The sequence below is a fragment of the Leucoraja erinacea genome, unplaced genomic scaffold (assembly GCF_028641065.1).
Source record: "Leucoraja erinacea ecotype New England unplaced genomic scaffold, Leri_hhj_1 Leri_64S, whole genome shotgun sequence".
In the NCBI taxonomy this organism is placed as follows: Eukaryota; Metazoa; Chordata; class Chondrichthyes; order Rajiformes; family Rajidae; genus Leucoraja; species Leucoraja erinaceus.
In genome coordinates this window covers 479,037-503,387 of record NW_026576564.1, presented here as the reverse complement: position 1 = coordinate 503,387, position 24,351 = coordinate 479,037, and the positions used below count along the sequence as shown (strand labels likewise).

General features: G+C 50.6%; 1 protein-coding gene across 2 annotated transcripts in view; it reads left to right on the top strand.

Moving 5' to 3' along the window:
* Positions 1-21,589, top strand: part of LOC129694398 (excitatory amino acid transporter 1-like) — a 43,550-nt gene extending 21,961 nt beyond the window's left edge. For both annotated transcript variants that reach the window (XM_055631102.1, XM_055631101.1), the window contains 6 exons: positions 1,752-1,794; positions 4,787-5,082; positions 8,046-8,279; positions 11,517-11,711; positions 16,792-16,926; positions 19,054-21,589. In XM_055631102.1, the coding sequence (XP_055487077.1) occupies positions 1,752-1,794; positions 4,787-5,082; positions 8,046-8,279; positions 11,517-11,711; positions 16,792-16,926; positions 19,054-19,240 (1,090 nt within the window). In that variant the 3' untranslated portion in view covers positions 19,241-21,589. The remainder of the gene's footprint in view (positions 1-1,751; positions 1,795-4,786; positions 5,083-8,045; positions 8,280-11,516; positions 11,712-16,791; positions 16,927-19,053) is intronic.
* Positions 21,590-24,351: the final 2,762 nt, after the last annotated feature.

Sequence of the window (24,351 nt, the reverse complement as noted above, 5' to 3'; positions counted from 1 at the left end):
CAGCCTTGGAAGCCTTACCCCACTACTCAAACCTCACGTCAAAAACCTCGGCGTGATATTTGACTCAGCACTGAAATTTTACAATCAAGTCAATGCCGTGGTAAAAGCTAGTTTCTTTCAGCTCCGGACGATAGCTAAAATAAAACAATTCCTCCACTTTGATGACCTTGAAAAGATCATCCGCACATTTATCTCCTCCCGCCTAGATTACTGCAACTCCCTTTACACTGGCATCTTCCCTGTTCCGCCTGCAACTTCCCTGTCCCGCCAAAACGCCGCAGCGAGACTCCTGACGGGCACCCGAAAAAGGGACCACATCACCCCGATCCTGGCCTCTCTCCACTGGCTCCCTGAGCGGTTCCGAATAAATTTCAAGATCCTTCCTCTATGTCTACAAAGCCCTCAATGTGCTCGCCCCCACCTACAGTACATTAAAAGTCTTCTCACCCCCCACTCCACCTCCAGGTCCCTCAGATCGGCCGACTTGGGGAACTGCTGAATATCCTGCGGTCTAGGCATAAGCTTAGGGGCGACCGCACCTTTGTGGTTGCAGCTCCTCGACTGTGGAACAGCAGCATCCCCCCTTCCCATCAGAACTGCCCCCTCCATCGACTCCTTTAAGTCAAGACTAAAATCTTATCTACTCCCTCCCAATCCTTCCCTGCCATCCACTGAGCGAGGGCTATATGTATATATGTATCAAGCCCCGCCTTGATGAGCCAAGCTGGAGCTGACAAAGGGACTCTCTCGACCTCTCTGTAACACTTATCTATTTACTCCACAGTTTGTTTGTTTATACTATGTCTTATAACAAATGTAAAGCACTTTGGCCAACGAGAGTTGTTTTTTAAATGTGCTACATAAATAAATGTGACTTGACTTGCCTTTCCTAGTTTACCTTTAACTGGTGTCCTCTGGTTCTTGATTCCCGTACTCTGGGTAAGAGTATAGATTCACCAGATCTATTCCCCTCTTGATTTTATACACCTCTATAAGATCACCCCTCAACCTCCTGCTCTCCCTATAGAAGACTCATTCACAAAATCCTTGTAAATCGTCTCCACATTCCTATGTAGGAAAGAACTGCAGATGCTGGTTCAAATCAAAGGTAGTCACAAAATGCTGGAGTAAGACTGAAGAAGGGTCTCGACCCGAAACGTCACCCCTTCCTTCTCTCCAGAGATGCTGCCTGTTACTCCAGCTTTTTGTGTCTAGCTTCTCCACACTTCTTCCAGCTTCATGACATGATTACTACAGCAGCATGACTGAACACAATACTCAAAATGTGACTTTGCCAACATCTTGTACAACTGCAATAAAACGTCTCAAGGTCTCGACTCAATTCCCCGACTGATGAAGGCCAGTGTGTCGATGGACATCTTGCCCGCCCTACCTACCAGTGTTGCCACATTCAGGGAACTAAGTTCCTAAACTGATGTTGCATCTCCTCAAGACTTGCTAATCCCCAATCTCTGTACCATTAGCAGTCTTGTCACCCCCCCCCCACCCTGTCCCTTCAACTGTTACTAACATGAATCAGCTTTATCCCTGTTATTATTTACTGATTGCTGACCTGATATATTTTATTATCCCAAGTCCCTTTTGCACAGCCCAGCTCCTGGCTGGAGGAAGTGTTCCCACATTGTGTTGTTTCAAGCCCTGCCTGGATGGTCCAAGCTGGAGCTGACAGAGGGAGAGGGACTGAGTGCAATCTCTGACCTCTCTGTAACACTTATCTATTTACTCCACAGGAACATGTTTCCTCCGAATTTGGTCGAAGCTTGCTTTAAACAGGTAAGTGTCAGCACATTGGCCAAGTTTGCGGATGATACGAGGATAGGTGGAGGGGCAGGTAGAGTAGAGAGACCAGGGACTCTGCAGAAACATAGAAATTAGGTGCAGGAGTAGGCCATTCGGCCCTTCGAGCCAGCACCGCCATTCAATATGATCATGGCTGATCATCCAACCCAGTATCCCGTACCTGCCTTCTCTCCATATCCCCTGATCCCTTTAGCCACAAGGGCCACCATCTAACTCCCTCTTAAATATATCCAATGAACTGGCCTCAACTACCTTCTGTGGCAGAGAATTCCAGAGATTCACCACTCTCTGTGTAAAAAATGTTTTCCTCATCTCGGTCCTAAAAGATTTCCCCCTGAAGTGGAGGGGGCTATCAAGAGCCACGACTGAGTTCTATTAGAGATAGGGTCGAGTGCAGGGAACTTTGCCCTCATCAGGACGAAGGAAAACTACAGGACATGGATTTAGGATTGGTGGGAGAGATTTAGAGGTGATCTGAGGGGACTTTCCACACTCGGAGACTGATGTCATAAGTTATACAATACAGAAACAGGCCCTTCGGCCCAACTGGTCCATACCGATCATGATGCCCCATTTACTCCAGTTTGGCCCGTATTCCTCTAAACCTTCCCTATCCATGTACCTGGCCAAGTGTCTTTTACAGATTATTATAGTACCTGCCCCAAATACCTCCTCTGGCAGCTCTGTCCACATACCTACATGTGTTAACAAGTCTAGTTTAGAGTTTAGTTTAGAGATACAGCGTAGAAACAGGCCCTTCGGCCCGCTGGGTCTGTGCCACCAAAAGTCTCTTTTCCAGTTTCCTATCCCACACACCAGGGGTTTATTCTGCTACAACAGTAGTAACCAACAAACCTGCACATCTTTGGAATGTGGGAGGAAACCGGAGCACCTGGCGAAAGCCAAGGTGGTGCAGCGGTAGAGTTACTGCCTCACAGCGCCAGAGACCCGGGTTCCATCCTGACTACGGGTGCTGTCTGTACGGAGTTTCTCCTCGTGACCGCCAGGAGCTCCGTCTTTCTCCCACACTCCAAAGACGTACAAGCAGGGAGGTTCTACTGCAGTTGTACAGGGTCTTGGTGAGACCACACCTGGAGTATCGCGTACAGTTTTGGTCTCCAAATCTGAGGCAGGACATTATTGCCATAGAGGGAGTGCAGAGACGGTTCACCAGACTGATTCCTGGGATGTCAGGACTGTCTTTATGAAGAAAGACTGGATAGACTTGGTTTATACTCTCTAGAATTTAGGAGATTGAGAGGGGATCTTATAGAAACTTACAAAATTCTTAAGGGGTTGGACAGGCCAGATGCAGGAAGATTGCTCCCGATGTTGGGGAAGTCCAGGACAAGGGGTCACAGCTTAAGGATAAGGGGGAAATCCTTTAAAACCGAGATGAGGAGAACTTTTTTCACACAGAGAGTGGTGAATCTCTGGAACTTTCTGCCACAGAGGGTAGTCGAGGCCAGTTCATTGGCTATATTTAAGTGGGAGTTAGATGTGGCCCTTGCGGCTAAGGGGATCAGAGGGTATGGAGAGAAGGCAGGTACGGGATACTGAGTTGGATGATCAGCCATGATCATATTGAATGGCGGTGCAGGCTCGAAGGGCCGAATGGCCTACTCCTGCACCTAATCTCTATGTTTCTATGTAAGTTTGTAGGTTAATTTACATGGTATAATTGTAAAATGGCCACAATGTGTGTAGGTTAGTGTTAAAGTGCGGGGCTCGCTGGCCAGCATGGACTCGGTGGGGCGAAGGGCCTGTTTCCGTGCTGTATCTCTAAACTAAACCCACTTGGTCACAGGGAGAATGTACAACCTTCGTACAAACAACACCTGTAGGCAGCATTGAACCCTGGTCTCTGGCGCTGATGCCCCACTGGTTGCTACTAAATCTCTCTCATCTGAAACCTACATCCTCTGGTTCTTGATTCCCATACCTGGGAAATATACTTTGGCTTTAACCCTATTCATTCCCGTCATGATTTTACACACCACTACGAGATCACCCCTAAGCCTCCTCTGCTCCAAGTAATAAAGTCTAATCTTGCCCAACCTCAAGCCTTCAAGTCCTGGCAACATCCTCGTAAATCTTCCCTGCACTCTTTGCAGTTTAACATCTTTCCTCCAGCCGACTGAAACCGAACACAATGCTCCAAATGTGGCCTCACCAACGCCTTGTACAACTGCAACATGACCTCCCTACATCTACACTCAATACCCAGACTGATGAAGGCCAGAGGGTCAAAAGGGGCAGAAGGATTCTCGAGAAAGGATTTGAACGTTTGTCATGGGTATTTGGAGATGTGGAACCAAGGTCACAATCTGATCTGCCCTGATGCCATGCTACAGCTCAGAGTGGCCAACAACTGCTCCTGTTGTCCACGTTTACTTGTTCAGATAGATTCTCCTGGGTATTTCGTATTTCAGATGGTGAGCGGGATTGCGTTGGCAGTAGGTTTGACCCACCCCATGCATGAGGTGAGTGGGTTGTTCTCAGGAAGTCCCGATGCTTTCCCCCACCATTGTAACGTTCCTTTCACTGGGGGCTCAGGTGTATATTACCAGGTGGATATTATTAGGGCTTCATCTCCAATACTCACACTTCCTTGGGGTGCAGGAGGAGGCCATTCAGCCTGGCATCTCCATGCTGGCTCTCAGATCCCAATAACCACTCACATGTCCAGCAACTTGCCCCCAGCACTGTCACCACCTGCCAACACTGGGGGCAACTTACAGAGACCACTCAACCCGCTCACAGTCACCTGCACGTCTCAGCGATGTGGGAGGGAACTGGAGAACCCGGGGACGGGAAGAATGTGCCACGTCCACACCGACAGCACCTGCGGTCAGGATGGCACCCGGGTCTCTGGTGCTGTCAGGCAGCAGCACTACCTGCTGCAACAGTCCGCCGTGCAGTTGCGTGGTATCCCAATTAATGGCTGCATGTCCTCTGTGTTTAGTTCAAAACAGGATACGACAAAAGGAAGGTGAGCCGAGCGGCACTGGGGAATGTGAGCCATGGCCCAGCCCTGTTCATCACCAATGTGACACAGGCCATGAAGCTGCTGCTGGAGGCCAGAGACGAACTGGTCCCTGTCCCTGGCTCCGTCAATTCTGTCAATGCCCTGGGCCTTGTGGTGTTCTCCGTGGGCTTCGGCCTGGTCATCGGAGCCATGAAGGAGGAGGGGAGAGCTGTCGCTGAATTCTTCAACTCTCTCAACGAAGCCATTATGCGCCTGGTGTCCGTGATCACATGGTACTGAGTGTAGTCAATGACAATGTAGACCTCGGGCAAAGCTTGCTAACTTCATCTGTGTGCGTTACATGTCCCCACGCACCTGTGTGTGTGTGTGTGTGTGTGAGACTGTGTGTATGTGGTGGCCGATTGGGAAAGGGGGAGATGCAGCGAGACCTGGGTGTCATGGTACACCAGTCATTGAAGGTGTAGCAGGCAGTAAAGAAAGCAAATGGTATGTTAGCTTTCATTGCAAAAGGATTTTAGTATAGGAGCAGGGAGGTTCTACTGCAGTTGGACAGGGTCTTGGTGAGACCACACCTGGAGTATTGCGTACAGTTTGGTCTCCAAATCTGAGGAAGGACATTATTGCCATAGAGGGAGTGCAGAGACGGTTCACCAGACTGATTCCTGGGATGTCAGGACTGTCTTATGAAGAAAGACTGGATAGACTTGGTTTATACTCTCTAGAATTTAGAAGATTGAGAGGGGATCTTATAGAAACTTACAAAATTCTTAAGGGGTTGGACAGGCTAGATGCAGGAAGATTGTTCCCGATGATAGGGAAGTCCAGGACAAGGGGTCACAGCTTAAGGATAAAGGGGAAATCCTTTAAAACCGAGATGAGAAGAACTTTTTTCACACAGAGAGGGGTGAATCTCTGGAACTCTCTGCCACAGAGGGTAGTTGAGGCCAGTTCATTGGCTATATTTAAGAGGGAGTTAGATGTGGCCCTTGTGGGTAAGGGGATCAGGGGGTATGGAGAGAAGGCAGGTACGGGATACTGAGTTGGATGATCAGCCATGATCATATTGAATGGCGGTGCAGGCTCGAAGGGCCGAATGGCCTACTCCTGCACCTAATTTCTATGTTTCTATGTCTATGTTTCTATATGTGTGTCAACTGTGTGTGTGAGTGTGTGTGTGTATATGTGAGTCCACTGTGTGTGTGTGTGTGAGACTGTGTGTGTGTGTGTGTGTGTGTGTGTGTGTGTGTGTGTGTGTGTGTGTGTGTGTGTGTGTGTGAGACTGTGTGTGTGTGTGTGTGTGTATGAGACTGTGTGTGTATGTTTATGAGTCTATTCTGTTTGTGTGTGTATGACTGGCTGGTGTGTGTGTGTATGACTGGCGGGTGTGTGTGTGATGGACCAGTGTGTGTGTGTCAGTGACGAGCGGTGAGGTCAATGCCTGGGGAGGCACTGGCTAGTATCAGTGGCCCGGCCCCCCCTGTATTGATCACCGCCTCCCGAAGGAGAGAGAGGGGTGGAGCCCTGGCTGAGAGGGAGGGATAGAGAAGATAAGGGAGGGAGAGAGAGAGAGAGAGAGAGAGAGAGAGAGAAGTGAGAATGAGAGAGAGAGAATGAGAGAGAGAGAGAGAGAGAGAGAGAGAGAGAGAAGGAGAGAGAGAGAGAGAGAGAGAAGGAAGAGGGGAAGAGAGAGAGAAGGGGAGAGAGAGAGAAAGAGAAAGAAAAGAGAGAGAGAGAGAGAGAGAAGGGAGAGAGAGAGAGAATGGGGGAGAGAGAGAGAATGGGGAGAGAGAGAGAATGGGGAGAGAGAGAGAATGAGAGAAGAGGAGAGAGAGAGAGAGAGAGAGAGAGAGGAGAGAGAGAGAGAGAGAGAGAGAGATGAGAGAGAGAGAGAGAGAGAGAGAGAAGGGAGAGAGAGAGAAGGGAGAGAGAGAGAATGGGAGAGAGAGAGAGAGAATGGGGAGAGAGAGAGAGAGAGAGAATGGGAGAGAGAGAGAGAATGGGGAGAGAGAGAGAGAGAGGGGAGAGAGAGAGAGAGAATGGAGAGAGAGAGAGAGAGAATGGGGGAGAGAGAGAGAGAAGAGAGAGAGAGAGAAGGGAGAGAGGAACGATGGCACGTTATAACCTGCAGCCGTCCCATTCTGACCGCCGCCGAACCCCCCCACAGCACCATTGCACCTTCTTCACAACGGCCCAGTGATGTCTCGGCTCTGACAATTTGAGGGATCTAACCGGTAACAACACTAAGAGCAGCCCCTTGTCGCTGTGTTCCCCGACTCGAATCTGAGCTTGAAAAATCAGGTGGTGGGCCTGATGTGTCCCGGGGGCCATATTTTGGAGACTCCTGCCTTACATGAACTAAACAAAAATGAACAGGAGTACAAAAATTGTTGACTTTATTGTGATAAGTATAGATCTATTTTTTAAAAATCTAATAACTTTCTAATGTACGGACAAAGTTTACCTTCCCTATGACCATTTATTCACCGAGTGGCGTATTTTGCTCCACTCTATGATCTTTGGTCTGCGCCGCCGCTGCTGGAGTGGAGGGAGAGTGAGGCAGCGTCTACGTAATTGACCCTCGCTCTTCCTCCACTGTGAGGCAGATGTGATCGCTGCCTCCCCTGGAACTTTCTCTATGCAGTTTTATGTGAGACCAGCGAGCACAAATTTAATATCTTTATATGTGAAATATGTTACCTGGACTATGGAAGGTGAGGACATGTAACGAAAGGGTTACACGCATTACATTGGTGACATACATAGAGATGGTAACAGGCACATGCTTATTGCCCGCCCTCCATGTAGTTTCTAAGAGGTTGCGCAATCAGAGGGGAGGCTCAGCTTGTTGCTGCCTCACCTCTCATCTCTTCATGTATTCGCAGCGGAGCTGTGCAAATTTTGCGAATTTTACTATAAAAAATTATTAAATTCATATAGAAATCACATTTATAAAACAGATCTGTGGAAAAAAATTATATTTATTTTATTTTATTATTATTTTTCTTTACTTTTCTTAACAGCTATTTTAATTGGGAGTATGACAGGTGAGGTTTTGCTTCCCCTGACTGCACGTCCCTGGTGTGTGTGTGTCTATTCTGTTTATGTATGTGTGTGTGTGATGGTCTGGTGTGTGTGAGACTGTGTACCTGTCTAATGCCTCCCCTCCCTCTCACTGCCCCCTCTCCCCGCTACTGCCCCCTCTCACCCTGCCCTCTCTCTCTCTCTCTGTGTCCAGGTACGCTCCGGTGGGCATCCTGTTCCTGATTGCGGGTAAGATTGTGGAGATGGAGGACATGAGTGTGGTGGGTGGGCAGCTGGGCATGTACACCATCACAGTGATTGTGGGGCTGATGATCCATGCGCTCGTCGTGCTGCCCACCCTCTACTTTATCATCACTCGCAAGAACCCCTTCGTATTCATCGGCGGCATGGTGCAAGCCCTGGTCACGGCTCTTGGCACCTCGTCCAGGTGAGACCCAGCTGCCCTCCCTCAATCTGTCAGTGTCTGTGTGTTGCCGTGACCCAGTGTCCGTGTGTAGGCGTGACCCAGTGTCCGTGTGTTGCCGTGACCCAGTGTCCGTGTGTTGCCGTGACCCAGTGTCCGTGTGTTGGCGTGATCCAGTGTCCGTGTGTTGCCGTGATCCAGTGTCCGACCCAGTGCCCGTGTGTTGCCGTGACCCAGTGTCCGTGTGTTGCCGTGACCCAGTGTCCGTGTGCTGCTGTGACCCAGTGTCCGTGTGTTGCCGTGCTGTCCGTGTGTAGGCATGACCCAGTGCCCGTGTGTTGCCGTGACCCAGTGTCCGTGTGTTGCCGTGACCCAGTGTCCGTGTGTAGGCGTGACCCAGTGTCCGTGTGTAGCCGTGACCCAGTGTCCGTGTGTGGCCGTGGCCCAGTGTCCGTGTCCTGATGTGACCCAGTGTCCGTGTGTTGCCGTGACCCAGTGTCCGTGTGTTGGCGTGGCCCAGTGTCCGTGTCCTGATGTGACCCAGTGTCCGTGTGCTGTCGTGACCCAGTGTCCGTGTGTAGGCGTGACCCAGTGCCCGTGTGTTGCCGTGACCGTGACCCAGTGTCCGTGTGTTGCCGTGACCCAGTGTCCGTGTGTGGCCGTGACCCAGTGTCCGTGTGTACGCGTGACCCAGTGACCGTGTCCTGTGTGACCCAGTGGCCGTGTGTTGCCGTGACCCAGTGCCCGTGTGTTGCCGTGACCCAGTGGCCGTGTGTTGCCGTGACCCAGTGTCCGTGTCCTGATGTGACCCAGTGCCCGTGTGTTGCCGTGACCCAGTGTCCGTGTGTAGGCGTGACCCAGTGCCCGTGTCCTGATGTGACCCAGTGTCCATGTGTTGCCGTGACCCAGTGTCCGTGTGTTGCCGTGACCCAGTGTCCGTGTGTTGCCGTGACCCAGTGTCCGTGTGTTGCCGTGACCCAGTGCCCGTGTGTTGATGTGACCCAGTGTCCGTGTGTTGCCGTGACCCAGTGTCCGTGTGTTGCCGTGACCCAGTGCCCGTGTGTTGCCGTGACCCAGTGTCCGTGTCCTGATGTGATCCAGTGCCCGTGTGTTGCCGTGACCCAGTGTCCGTGTTCTGATGTGACCCAGTGTCCGTGTGTAGGCGTGACCCAGTGTCCGTGTGTTGCCGTGACCCAGTGTCCGTGTCTTGCCGTGACCCAGTGTCCGTGTGTTGGCGTGACCCAGTGTCCGTGTCGTGGCGTGACCCAGTGTCCTTGTGTTGCCGTGACCCAGTGTCCGGGTGTTGGCGTGACCCAGTGTCCATGTGTAGGCGTGACCCAGTGTCCATGTGTTGCCGTGACCCAGTGTCCATGTGTAGGCGTGACCCAGTGTCCATGTGTTGCCGTGACCCAGTGTCCATGTGTAGGCGTGACCCAGTGTCCGTGTGTAGGCGTGACCCAGTGTCCGTGTGTTGGCGTGACCCAGTGTCCGTGTGCTGACGTGACCCAGTGTCCGTGTGCTGCCGTGACCCAGTGTCCGTGTGTAGGCGTGACCCAGTGTCCGTGTGTTGCTGTGACCCAGTGCCCGTGTATTGCCGTGACCCAGTGCCCGTGTGTTGCCGTGACCCAGTGCCCGTGTGTTGCCGTGACCCAGTGTCCGTGTGTTGCCGTGACCCAGTGTCCGTGTGTTGCCGTGACCCAGTGTCCGTGTGTTGCCGTGACCCAGTGTCCGTGTGTTGCCGTGACCCAGTGTCCGTGTGTTGCCGTGACCCAGTGCCCGTGTGTAGGCGTGACCCAGTGTCCGTGTGTAGCCGTGACCCAGTGTCCGTGTGTAGGCGTGACCCAGTGTCCGTGTGCAGGTGTGACCCAGTGTCCGTGTGTTGCCGTGACCCAGTGTCCGTGTGTTGCCGTGACCCAGTGTCCGTGTGTTGCCGTGACCCAGTGTCCGTGTGCTGATGTGACCCAGTGCCCGTGTGTTGCCGTGACCCAGTGTCCGTGTGTTGCCGTGACCCAGTGCCCGTGTCCGTTGTTGCCGTGACCCAGTGTCCGTGTGTTGCCGTGACCCAGTGTCCGTGTGTTGCCGTGACCCAGTGTCGTGTCCGTGTGTTGCCGTGACCCAGTGTCCGTGTGTTGGCGTGACCCAGTGTCCGTGTGTAGGCGTGACCCAGTGTCCATGTGTAGGCGTGACCCAGTGTCCATGTGTTGCCGTGACCCAGTGTCCATGTGTAGGCGTGACCCAGTGTCCATGTGTTGCCGTGACCCAGTGTCCATGTGTAGGCGTGACCCAGTGTCCGTGTGTAGGCGTGACCCACTGTCCGTGTGTTGCCGTGACCCAGTGTCCATGTGTAGGCGTGACCCAGTGCCCGTTGTGCTGGCGTGACCCAGTGTCCGTGTGCTGCCGTGACCCAGTGTCCGTGTTTAGGCGTGACCCAGTGACCGTGTGTTGCCGTGACCCGGTGTCCGTGTGTAGGCGTGACCCAGTGTCCGTGTCCTGATGTGACCCAGTGCCCGTGTGTAGGCGTGACCCAGTGTCCGTGTGTTGCCGTGACCCAGTGTCCGTGTCCTGATGTGACCCAGTGTCCGTGTGTTGCCGTGACCCAGTGTCCGTGTCCTGATGTGACCCAGTGCCCGTGTGTTGCCGTGACCCAGTGCCCGTGTGTGTTGCCGTGACCCAGTGCCCGTGTGTAGGCGTGACCCAGTGTCCGTGTGCTGCTGTGACCCAGTGTCCGTGTGCTGACGTGACCCAGTGCCCGTGTGTTGGCGTGACCCAGTGTCCGTGTGTTGCCGTGACCCAGTGTCCGTGTGTTGCCGTGACCCAGTGCCCGTGTGTTGTCGTGACCCAGTGTCCGTGTGTTGCCGTGACCCAGTGCCCGTGTGTTGCCGTGACCCAGTGCCCGTGTGTAGGCGTGACCCAGTGTCCGTGTCCTGATGTGACCCAGTGTCCGTGTGTTGGCGTGACCCAGTGCCCGTGTCCTGATGTGACCCAGTGTCCGTGTGTTGCCGTGACCCAGTGCCCGTGTGTAGGCGTGACCCAGTGTCCGTGTCCTGATGTGACCCAGTGCCCGTGTGTTGCCGTGACCCAGTGCCCGTGTGTAGGCGTGATCCAGTGCCCGTGTGTTGCCGTGACCTAGTGCCAGTGTGTTGCCGTGATCCAGTGTCCATGTGTTGCCGTGACCCAGTGTCCGTGTCCTGATGTGACCCAGTGCCCGTGTGTTGCCGTGACCCAGTGTCCGTGTCCTGATGTTCTCCCGTCTCCCCGCAGTTCGGCCACACTGCCTATCACGTTTCGGTGCCTGGAGGACAAGATAGGCCTGGATAAACGAGTTACCAGGTTTGTGCTGCCGGTGGGAGCCACGATTAACATGGACGGCACTGCGCTCTATGAGGCTCTTGCTGCCATATTCATCGCACAGGTGAACAACTTCGACCTCAACTTTGGCCAAATCCTCACCATCAGGTAACACAATTACTCAACCACACCCCTCAAATCTCAAACCACTGATCAGATGGCAGAAGCAGAGAGTAGCTAACCTGCTGGGATGGATGGGAGTGCTCAGTGGGAATGTCCAGGTGGGCAGAGAAAGAATTGGTGACGTGGGCAGGGCTACAGGAAGAGAACTTGGTACTGCCGTGTCATTCATGTTCCTTGTGGTCATGCATTTGGGAGATACCTTTGGCTTCAGTCTGAAGAAGGGTCTCGACCCGAAACATTGCCTATTTCCTTTGCTCTATGGATGCTGCCTCACCCGCTGACTTTCTCCAGCACTTTTGTCCACCTTGGCATCATTGAGGTCGTTTGTGCATTTCCTGTTGATTGCAGAATTCAGAGAAGGGATCGTGAAATTTGGGAACAAGTAATCATTGGGGAAAAAAGGCAGTAGTAAGTGGGAGTGGGATTAAAGGTGGATGTGTAGCCCAGTCAAGTTCAAGTGAGTTTATTGTCATGTGTCCCTGATAGGGCAATGAAATTCTTGCTTTGCTTCAGCACAACAGAACATAGTAGGCATTTACTACAAAACAGATCAGTGTGTCCATATACTATAATATAGATATATAAATATATAATAAATTATCCCAGGCTGCTGCGGGAGGCAAGACGAGAGATTGCTGAGGACAGACACAAAATGCTGGAGTAACTCAGCGGGAACAACTCAGGCAGCATCCCTGGAGAGGAGGAACGGGTGACGTTTCAAGTCGAGACACTTCTTCAGGCTAGGAGTCAGGGGAGACGGAGACACTCAGATATGGAAGGGTAAGGTGTGAAAACATGAGAACAAAGGGGAAGAATAACAAGGAGAATTTGGAACGAGGTATACAAAGAGAAATATAATCAGGAGGCTCAATCAGACTGGTCGGAGAACAAGGACTAACAATGATGTATTCTACATCTACCTTGGTCTTTGTCCCCTTTGTTCTATCATTTTCACACCTTACCCTTCCATAGCTCTGTGTCTCCATCTCCCCTCAACCCAAAATGTTACCCATTCCTTCTCACCAAAGATGCTGCCTGTGTTACTCCAGCATTTTGTCTATATTCAGTGTAACCCAGCATCTGCAGTTTCCTCCTACACAAGAGATTGCGGAGGCTGCAACTGGGAGTTTTTAACCTTGGCTGGGTTCAGGTGAGATGCTGGAAGGACAACAGCTATAATAACATTATTTTAAAAGGGCAGCAGTGATAAGAAGGGTGATTAGTGTGACTTTGAATCACCCTCGCAGGTGGAGCTGTGGATGTAACTTCATATGTGCCGTGGGATCAGAGGTGGTGAGAATGGGAGAATCTCTATCAACTCTTTCAGAACAAAGGCAACAACAGCTGATTGAAGCCAATTCTAAAGTTACAATTGCACAGCTTGTTTCAATATTCTGTTTCGTACAATTACCTATTTACAGTGGGACTGCATCTCAACTGAAAGATGCCTCAGTTGAGATGTGCTCCCATTGTGTTCCAGCACTCCATGGGGAATCTGGACATCCTCTCCTAACACAGCCATCACCCCCATGTTGATTAACAACCAGGCATTATCGCAGCATAATAGCCAGTCTGGAATAGTCAAACAGCACAAAAAACAAGCCCTTCAGCTCAACGTCTCCAAACCTTTCCTATCCATCAACCTGTCCAAGGGTCTTTTAAATGTTGTAAATGAACCTGCCTCAACCCTGTGTGAAAGAGTGCCCTGCAGATTTGTGTTAATGCTTTCCCTTCTCACCTTAAACCTATGCCCTCTTGTTCTCGACTCCCCTTTCATGGGGAAAAAGACTGTGGCTGTTCACCTCATCTATCGCCCTTCCCGATTTTATAAACCTCTATAAGGTCACTCCTCAGCCTCCTACACTCTGGTGGAAAACTGCTCCGATTATTCACCCTCTCTTTATAACTCAAATCCTCCACACCTGGTAATAGCCATGTACTGTACTTTTTTTTTGCACGCTTCCAGGTTTAATGGCATCCTTCTATCAGCAGGGCGACAGAACTGGGTATTGTGTACAGGGGTAAACGTCAGCTTGCCAACATCTGGTACAGCCATAACGTGTTCAATACCCCAACCGAAGAAGGCAAGCATGGCAGATGCCTTCTTCACCACCTGCTCCACCTGTGTTGCCACCTCAATGGAACTATGTACAGTACCTGCATAGCAAAATGCAAAATTTATCTGATCATGATCTGTCACAGTGGTGGAGAGTATCAGAACTGAAGTTGTTTGGTGCTGGTTTGATGTAGGCTAATTAACACAACTATCCCAGTGGATGTTGGAAGATGTTTCCACTAGTGGGAGAGTCTAGGCCAAGTGGTCATAGCCTCAGAATGAATGGACATTCCTTTAAGAAGGAGATGAGGAGGAATTTCTTTAGTCAGAGGATGGAGAATCTGTAGAATTCATTGCCACAAAAGGCTGTGGAGGCCATCAATGGATATTGTTAAGGCAGAGACAGATAGATTCTTGATCGGTATGGGTGCAGGGGCTATGGGAAGAAAGCAGGTGAATGGGGTTAGGAGGGAGAGATAGATCAGCCAAGATTGAATGGAAGAGTAGGCTTGCAAGGTTTCAAGATCAATTTATTGTCATGTGTACCAATTAAGGTACAGTGAAATTCAAATTACCATACAGCCACACTAAGGCAGGTGTGGTAGCAACAAGCCACACAACTACATAAAAGTTAATATAGACATCCACCACAGTGGATTCCCCACCTTCCTCACTATGATGGAAGGTAATAAAGTCCAATGTTCTTCCTCTTTATTTTGACTTGATGGGCCGAATGGCCTAATTATGTTGCTATCACATGAATTTATTGCGTGTACATTTGTCCAATGCAGATGAGAATGACTCATGATTGTGTTGGTTTCCAGTGTGTATTTAGTGGTCAGCTGTTGAGCTGGTGCTACACTCCTTTCCCCTCACACATATGGTGGTGGTCCACACACACACACACACAGCTGTCCTTGTAGTTTCAAGGCCCTACCACCTACAGGTGGAAGATTGATTCCCTTTCTATTCATGATCACTGCCTCCTGATTAATGAAAACGATTTTACTTGCTTCTCACTGACAGTGATTACAGACCCCTGAGCCTAACACTGACACTAGGAAAGGTATTTGGAAACTTCTGAAGGGCAGAATTAGGGAAAGACCAGGGGTAGCCAACACAGCTGATATTCTGTATCCCTTACAATAAAGACAATCCCAATTACTTGCTGGATCTGTATGCTGGCTTTCTGTTGTCTTGTACGTTGACAATAGGTGCAGGAGTAGGCCATTCGGCCCTTCGAGCCAGCACCGCCATTCACTGTGATCATGGGGCCGATCATCCACACTCAAAACCCCGTTCCTGCCTTTCCCCCCATATCCCTCCCAGATCACTGCAGAACAACATTAAGCAGTCTCGCTGTTTAAATAACAGTCTGCTTTGTCAAAGTGGAGAAGCTCACATTATCCTCCATCCACCACTCACTCATCCTCTGAGCAGGCTCTGCCCACCTCCAAATTCATTACTCCCCCCATCTTTGTATCATCAGTAAATTTGTCTTCAGTTCACTTGGTCGTACACCTAAGTCTTCAGTACAGATGGTGAATTGTTGAGGCCCTATTACTGATCTCTGTGGTACCCACTGATTAACGATCGCCTACACAAATATGACCCATTCATCCTGACATTTTTAACTATGTCACCCCTGGGTCACGCTCTCTTAGCATGTGCAGCAACTTTTGTGTGGCATCTTGTTGAAATCCAGACATTCTGGAGACAGGTGCTACAAGGTCAGCATGGAGGGGGCAGTCGAAGGGCCCGTGTCTGTGCTCAATGACTCAACCAATTTGAGAACATTTATCCAACCCGGTTTCCCTTTCATAAAAACAGTCTGACCCGGCTGGATTCTCCATATCTGCTGCTCTTTCATTAACTATGCACCCCAGCACTTACTAGTTGGTGTAGGAAGGAACTGCAGATGCTGAAGAAGGGCCTCGACCCAAAACATCACCCATTCTTACTCTCCAGAGAAGCTGCCTGTCCCACTGAGTTACTCCAGCTTTTTGTGTCTATCTCCAGCACTTACCAGTGACAGATGTTGGCCCAACCGGCCTATAGTCCCCTGGTTTTCACCTTTCTCACACTCTTGAATAGCCACCTCTCTAGTTCTCCGAACTGTGCTCCAGAATCCGGGGAACATTGTAGATTATAATCCACGTATTCCGTATTCACCTCCACGAAGGGCCATGGTTATTAGTCCTCAGGTACTGCAGTCTCTTCCACCCTTGGCTCTATTGCCTTGCCCAGTAATTTTCTCGGGGGCAGACTGTTGTACTGCACTCGCTGGCCCTTTGATTGCTATTATCGGGATGATTTTAGCATTTCTCCCGGTCAAAGCCAATGCAAAGTGTCTACAGAGTTAGTCAGCCTCTGTTGCAGGGTCTAGTTCTCTGAGGGGGGGGGGGCTGCACTCCTCTCATCCTGTTGATGTGGGACTCAGACGGTGAGGAGGGAGATGAATTGTTGGCTGTGAATCATGCTAAGGGGCTTCTGCATTTCTTTTAGAGATACAGCATGGAACCAGGTCCCTCGGACCACCGAGTCCACACAGACCAGCGATCCCTGCACGCTAACATTATCCTACATGCACTAGAATGAATGAATGAATGATGAATGAGTAAGTTTATTGGCCAAGTATTCACATACAAGGAATTTGCCTTGGTGCTCTGCCCGCAAGTGAAAACGACATACAGTGACAGGGACACTATGGACAATTTGCACTTATACCAAGCCAATTAACCTACAAACCTGCACGTCTTTGGAGTGTGGAAGGAAACCATGGCGAGAATGTACAAACTCTGTACGGAGAGCGCCCTTAGTCGGAATTGATCCGGGATCTCTGGTGCTGCAAGTGGTGTAAGGCAGCGACTACTGCTGCACCACTGTGCCGCCCTATAATGACATAGATGCTGGGGTGGTGGACCTGACCCTGTGAGCACTATCCAGTGTACTGCCTGCACTGCTATCTCTGCTCCACTGTGTAACCCTGTTGCTTTTCTCTTGATCCAGCATCACGGCGACCGCTGCCAGTATCGGTGCCGCTGGAATCCCCCAGGCAGGCCTGGTTACCATGGTGATCGTCCTGACATCAGTGGGACTTCCTACCGACGACATCAGTCTCATCATTGCAGTGGATTGGTTCCTGTAAGTCTGACATCACACGGTTAAACGGGCCACTCGTCCCAGCAGCTCCAGTGATGGGTGTCTGATGGTCCCTACCCCAGTGAGGGGGGTCTCTCCCCCAGTGTCAGGGTCTCTCTCCCCCAGTGATGGGGGTCTCTCTCCCCCAGTGTCAGGGTCTCTCTCCCCCAGTGAGGGGTCTCTCTCCCCCAGTGATGGGGGTCTCTCTCCCCCAGTGATGGGGGTCTCTCTCCCCCAGTGTCAGGGTCTCTCTCCCCCAGTGATGGGGTCTCTCTCCCCCCCCAGTGTCAGGGTTTCCCCCAGTGATGGGTGTCTGGTGGTCCCTCCCCCCGTGAGGGGGGGGCTCTCCCCCAGTGTCAGGGTCTCTACCCCCCCCCCCCAGTGTCAGGGGGGTCTCTCTCCCCCAGTGAGGGGGGTCTCTCTCCCCAGTGAGGGGGGTCTCTCCCCCCAGTGTCAGGGTCTCTCTCCCCCCCCCCCCCAGTGTCAGGGTCTCTCTCCCCCAGTGATGGGGGTCTCTCCCCCCAGTGTCAGGGTCTCTCTCCCCCCAGTGATGGGGGTCTCTCCCCCAGTGTCTCTCTCCCCCAGTGATGGGGGTCTCTACCCCAGTGAGGGGGTCTCTCTCCCCCAGTGTCAGGGTCTCTCTCCCCCCAGTGTCAGGGTCTTTCCCCCAGTGATGGGGGTCTCTCCCCCAGTGTCGGGGTCTCTCTCCCCCCAGTGTCAGGGTCTCTCCCCCAGTGTCAGGGTCCCACTCCCCCAGTGATGGGGTCTCTCCCCCCCAGTGTCAGGGTCTCTCTCCCCCAGTGATGGGGGTCTCTCTCCCCCAGTGTCAGGGTCTCTCTCCCCCAGTGTCAGGGTCTCTCTCCCCCAGTGAGGGGGGTCTCTCTCCCCCAGTGTCAGGGTCTTTCCCCCAGTGTCAGGGTCTCTCCCCCAGTGTCAGGGTCTCTCTCCCCCAGTGTCAGGGTCTCTCTCCCCCAGCGAGGGGGGTCTCTCTACCCCAGTGATGGGGGTCTCTCTCCCCCAGTGATGGGGGTCTCTCTCCCCCAGTGGTGGGGGTCTCTCTCCCCCAGTGATGGGGGTCTCTCTCCCCCAGTGATGGGGGTCTCTCTCCCCCAGTGATGGGGGTCTCTCTCCCCCAGTGATGGGGGTCTCTCTCCCCCAGTGAGGGGGTCTCTCCCCCAGTGATGGGGGTCTCTCTCCCCCAGTGAGGGGGGTCTCTTTCCCCCAGTGTCAGGGTCTCTCTCCCCCAGTGAGGGGGGTCTCTCCCCCAGTGTCAGGGTCTCTCTCCCCCAGTGATGGGGGTCTCTCCCCCAGCGAGGGGGGTCTCTCCCCCAGTATCAGGGTCTCTCTCCCCCAGTGTCAGGGTCTCTCCCCCAGTGTCAGGGTCTCTCTCCCCCAGTGAGGGGGGTCTCTACCCCAGTGATGGGGGTCTCTACCCCAGTGTCAGGGTCTCTCTCCCCCAGTGTCAGGGTATCTCTCCCCCAGCGACAGGGGTCTCCCCAGTGAGGGGGGGTCTCTACCCCAGGGACGGGCCCTTCCTCCATTCACGGGGCCGCTCCCCCAGTTACAGGGGATCTGGAGATCGTCTATAAACGTCAGGTAAGCCTACGTGAAGTGTCCACATGAGTTTGAACAGAGTAAGGGTGGGGCATTGAGAGTAACACTGGGGAGTGTGACACTCTCTCCCCCAGTGACGGAGGATCTCTCCCCAGAGACCGGAAATCTACACCATGGACATGGGTCTCCCCCTGTGGCAGTCACTCCACCATTGACGGGTCCATTCCCCAGTGATGAGGGTCTCTACCTGGTTGACATCTGATGGTCTATCCCCAGTGATGGGGGTCTCTCCCCCACTGACCAGGCTCTGATGCTGTGTTGTACAGAGACAGACTGCGTACCGCCACCAATGACACGTACCACCATGGGCGGGGGTCTCCCCATAACAGTCACTCCCCCATTGACGGGTCAATCTCTACCTCAGTGATGGGTCTGTGCCCCAGTAACAGTGGTCCAACGGTCTCTCCTCCAGTGATGGTTGTGTGACAGTCTCTGCCCCAATGCCGGTGTCTGATCATCACTGGGTGTGTAACGGTCTCTCCCCCACTGACCATGCTTTGATGCTGTGTTGTACAGGGATAGACTGCGGACTACCACCAATGTGCTGGGAGACTCCCTGGGTGCCGGCATCGTTGAGCACCTCTCACGCCATGAGCTCCAGGAGATGGACCTCCACGCCAACGAGCAGATGAAGAAACCTTACAAACTGATGAACCAGGATCACGAAAACGAGAGGGTCCTCGGCAGCGAGACCACCATGTAAAGGCTTGAGGAGCAAGACTAGAGACAAGAGCAGTTTGATCACTGCTTGTGACATGGACAGTGTGACCACAGTAGAGACATGGACACTGACCACAGTAGAGAGAAGGATACTGATCATAGAGACATGGACAGTATGACCACAGTAGAGACATAGAAACATAGAAAATAGGTGCAGGAGGCCATTCGGCCCTTCGAGCCAGTACCGCCATTCATTGTGATCATGGCTGATCGTCCCCTATCAATAACCCGTGCCTGCCTTCTCCCCATATCCCTTGATTCCACTATCCCCTACAGCTCTATCTAGCTCTCTCTTAAATCCATCCAGTGACTTGGCCTCCACTGCCCTCTGTGGCAGGGAATTCCATAAATTCACAACTCTCTGGGTGAAAACGTTTTTTTCTCAACTCAGTCTTAAATGACCCCTTTATTCTAAGACCGTGGTCCCTGGTTCTGGACTCGCCCAACATTGGGAACATTTTTCCTGCATCTAGCTTGTCCAGTTCTTTTATAATTTGACATGTTTCTATAAGAATCCCCCTCATCCTTCTAAACTCCAGTGAATACAAGCCTAGTCTTTTCAATCTTTCCTCATATGACAGTCCCGCCATCCCAGGGATCAATCTCGTGAACCTACACTGCACTGCCTCAATCACAAGGATGTCCTTCCTCAAATTAGGAGACCAAAACTGTACACAATACTCCAGATGTGGTCTCACCAGAGCCCTATACAACTGCAGAAGAACCTCTTTACTCCTATACTGAAATCCTCTAGTTATGAAGGCCAACATTCCATTAGCTTTCTTCACTGCCTGCTGTACCTGCACACCAACTTTCAGTGACCAGTGTACAAGGACACCCAGGTCTCGCTGTACCTCCCCCTTACCTAACCTAACCCCATTGAGATAATAATCTGCCCCCTTGTTTTTGCTGCCAAAGTGGATAACCTCACATTTATCTATATTATACTGCATCTGTCATGCATCTGCCCACTCACTCAACCTGTCCAGGTCACCCTGCAACCTCCTAATATCCTCTTCACAGTTCACACTGCCACCCAGCTTTGTGTCATCCACAAACTTGCTAGTGTTGCTCCTAATTCCCTCTTCCAAATCATTAATATATATGGTAAACAGTTGCGGCCCCAACACCAAGTCTTGCGGCACTCCACTCGCCACTGCCTGCCATTCTGAAAAGGACCCGTTCACTCCTACTCTTTGCTTCTGGTCTGCCTACCAATTTTCTATCCATGTCAACACCCTACCCCCAATACCATGTGCTCTAATTTTAGTCACCAGTTTCCCATGCAGGACCTTATCAAAGTCTTTCTGAAAGTCTAGATACACTACATCCACTGGCACCCCTTCATCCATTTTATTTGTCACATCCTAAAAAAATTCCAGGAGATTAGTCAAGTATGATTTCCCTTTCATAAATCCATGCTAACCTGGACTAATCCTTTTACTGCTATCCAAATGCCCCATTATTACCTCTTTAATAATTGACTGCAGCATCTTTCCCACCACCAAAGTCAGGCTAACTGGTCTGTAATTTCCCGTTTTCTCTCTCTCGCTCCTTTCTTGAAAAGTGGGATAACATTAGCGAGCCTCCAATCCACAGGAACTGATCCTGAATCTATTGAACATTGGAAAATGATCACCAATGCATCCACTATTTCTAGAGCCACCTCCCTGAGGACCCTGGGATGCAGACCATCAGGCCCAGGGGATTTATCATCCTTCAGTCCCATTAGCCTACCCAATACTGTTTCTCGCCTAATGAAAATTTCTTTCAGTTCCTCTACCCCCTTAGATCCGCTGTCCTCCAGTACATCTGGGAGATTGTTTGTGTCTTCATTAGAGAATACAGATCCGAAGTACCTATTCAACTCTTCTGCCATTTCCTTGTTGTCCATAATAATTTCACCCGTGTCTGTCTTCAAGGGACCCACATTTGACCTTGCTATTCTTTTTTCCTTAACATATCTAAAGAAGCTTTTACTGTCCTTCTTTATATTCCTGGCCAGCTTCCCCTCGTACTTCATTCTTTTCAGCCCGTATTGTTTCCTTCTGTTGTCCTATAAAAGTTTCCCAATCTTCTGGCTTCCGGCTACTCTTTGCTGTGTTATACATCTTTTCTTTTAGTTTTATTCTATCCCTAACTTCTCTTGTCAGATCGGTTACCTCCTACTCCCCTTAGAATCTTTCTTCCTTTTTGGAATGAAATGATCCTGCATCTTCCGGATTATATCCAGGCCATGGACATTATGACCACAGTAGATACATGGACACTGACCACAGTAGATTCATGGACACTGACCACAATAGATACAAGGACATGGATCACAGTAGATACATGGACAGTATGATCGCAGTAGAGACATGGACACGGATCACGGTAGATACAAGGACAGTGACCACAGTAGATACATGGACACTGACCACAGTAGATTCATGGACACTGACCACAATAGATACAAGGACATGGATCACAGTAGATACATGGACAGTATGATCGCAGTAGAGACATGGACACGGATCACAGTAGATACATGGACACTGACCACAGTAGATACATGGACACTGACCACAGTAGAGACATGGACACTGATCACAGTAGATACAAGGACACTGATCACAGTAGATACATGGACAGTATGATCACAGTAGATACATGGACTGTGTGATCACAGTAGATACATGGACACTGATCACAGTAGAGACATGGACACTGATCACAGTAGATACATGGACACTGATCACAGTAGAGACATGGACAGTGTGACCACAGTAGATACATGGACACTGATCACAGTAGAGACATGGACACTGGTCACAGTAGAGACATGGACACTGGTCACAGTAGATACATGGACACTGATCACAGTAGAGACATGGACACTGATCACAGTAGATACATGGACACTGGTCACAGTAGAGACATGGACACTGATCACAGTAGATACATGGACTGTGTGACCACAGTAGATACAAGGACACTGATCACAGTAGATACATGGACACTGATCACAGTAGAGACATGGACACTGGTCACAGTAGAGACATGGACACTGGTCACAGTAGATACATGGACACTGATCACAGTAGATACATGGACACTGATCACAGTAGATACATGGACACTGATCACAGTAGATACATGGACACTGATCACAGTAGATACATGGACACTGATACATGGACACACAGTAGATACATGGACACTGACCACAGTAGATACATGGACACTGACCACAGTAGATACATGGACACTGACCACAGTAGATACATGGACACTGACCACAGTAGATACATGGACACTGACCACAGTAGATACATGGACACTGACAGTAGATACATGGACACTGTACAGTAGATACATGGACACTGACCACAGTAGATACATGGACACTGACCACAGTAGATACATGGACACTGACCACAGTAGATACATGGACACTGACCACAGTAGACACACAGTAGATACATGGACACTGACCACAGTAGATACATGGACACTGACCACAGTAGATACATGGACACTGACCACAGTAGATACATGGACACTGACCACAGTAGATACATGGACACTGACCACAGTAGATACATGGACACTGATCACAGTAGATACATGGACACTGGTCACAGTAGATACATGGACACTGGTCACAGTAGAGACATGGACACTGTGACCACAGTAGATACATGGACACTGATCACAGTAGATACATGGACACTGGTCACAGTAGATACATGGACACTGACCACAGTAGATACATGGACTGTGTGACCACAGTAGATACATGGACACTGCCCACAGTAGATACAAGGACACTGATCACAGTAGATACATGGACTGTGTGACCACAGTAGATACATGGACACTGATCACAGTAGATACATGGACAGTGACCACAGTAGATACAAGGACATGGATCACAGTAGATACATGGACTGTGTGACCACAGTAGATACATGGACATGGATCACAGTAGATACAAGGACACTGATCACAGTAGATACATGGACATGGATCACAGTAGATACATGGACACTGATCACAGTAGATACAAGGACACTGATCACAGTAGATACATGGACACTGATCACAGTAGATACATGGACACTGATCACAGTAGATACATGGACAGTGACCACAGTAGATACAAGGACACTGATCACAGTAGATACATGGACAGTGATCACAGTAGATACAAGGACATGGATCACAGTAGATACATGGACACTGATCACAGTAGATACATGGACACTGATCACAGTAGATACATGGACACTGATCACAGTAGATACCAGGACATGGATCACAGTAGATACATGGACAGTATGATCGCAGTAGATACAAGGACACGGATCACAGTAGATACAAGGACATGGATCACAGTAGATACATGGACAGTATGATCACAGTAGAGACATGGACTGTGTGATCACAGTAGATACATGGACACACTGATCACAGTAGAGACATGGACTGTGTGACCAATTCCCTCTAAACATTTCTTATCGATGTACCTGTTCAAATGTATTTTAAACGTTGTACTGTAGATGCTTTTTCTGTTCCCCATACAATCTCCTCTTCGTTCTTGAGATCTTCTGCTGCAAACGATAGTCCTCTCCCACTGCTCCACCTCCGATGCCTGCTGGTGAGAAGGGCAATGCAACCTTCCCAATAACAGACGGCTGCAGGGAGTGCAGGAAACACCTGCAGCCAGTGGCCACTCCCCGAGGAGATATCCTGACGTGATCCGGGTTGGTCCAGGACTCTGAGCATTCACTGCATCCCGTTGATCCAACAACATTCCCTCTAGTAGTGCTTGCACAATTCAGTAGATTGAAATAAAATTATATCAGCTCACATTCTTGCCATCATGTGCTGCTGCTGATATTTGAAGTTTGCGCACAGAATCTGTGGATGAGACCATTGGCAGGAGACCAAGCCTCTGTGGATTTGCTGCAGCTACTGAGAGTCACACATGCAGGGGCACCGTCCAATACAGGTCAGCAATGGACACACGATGCAGCCATGCATGAACATCGGCAGCAGGTGTGTGCACGGGTGGTTGCAGCTCATCCTTGCATCACTCGTAGGATGGCG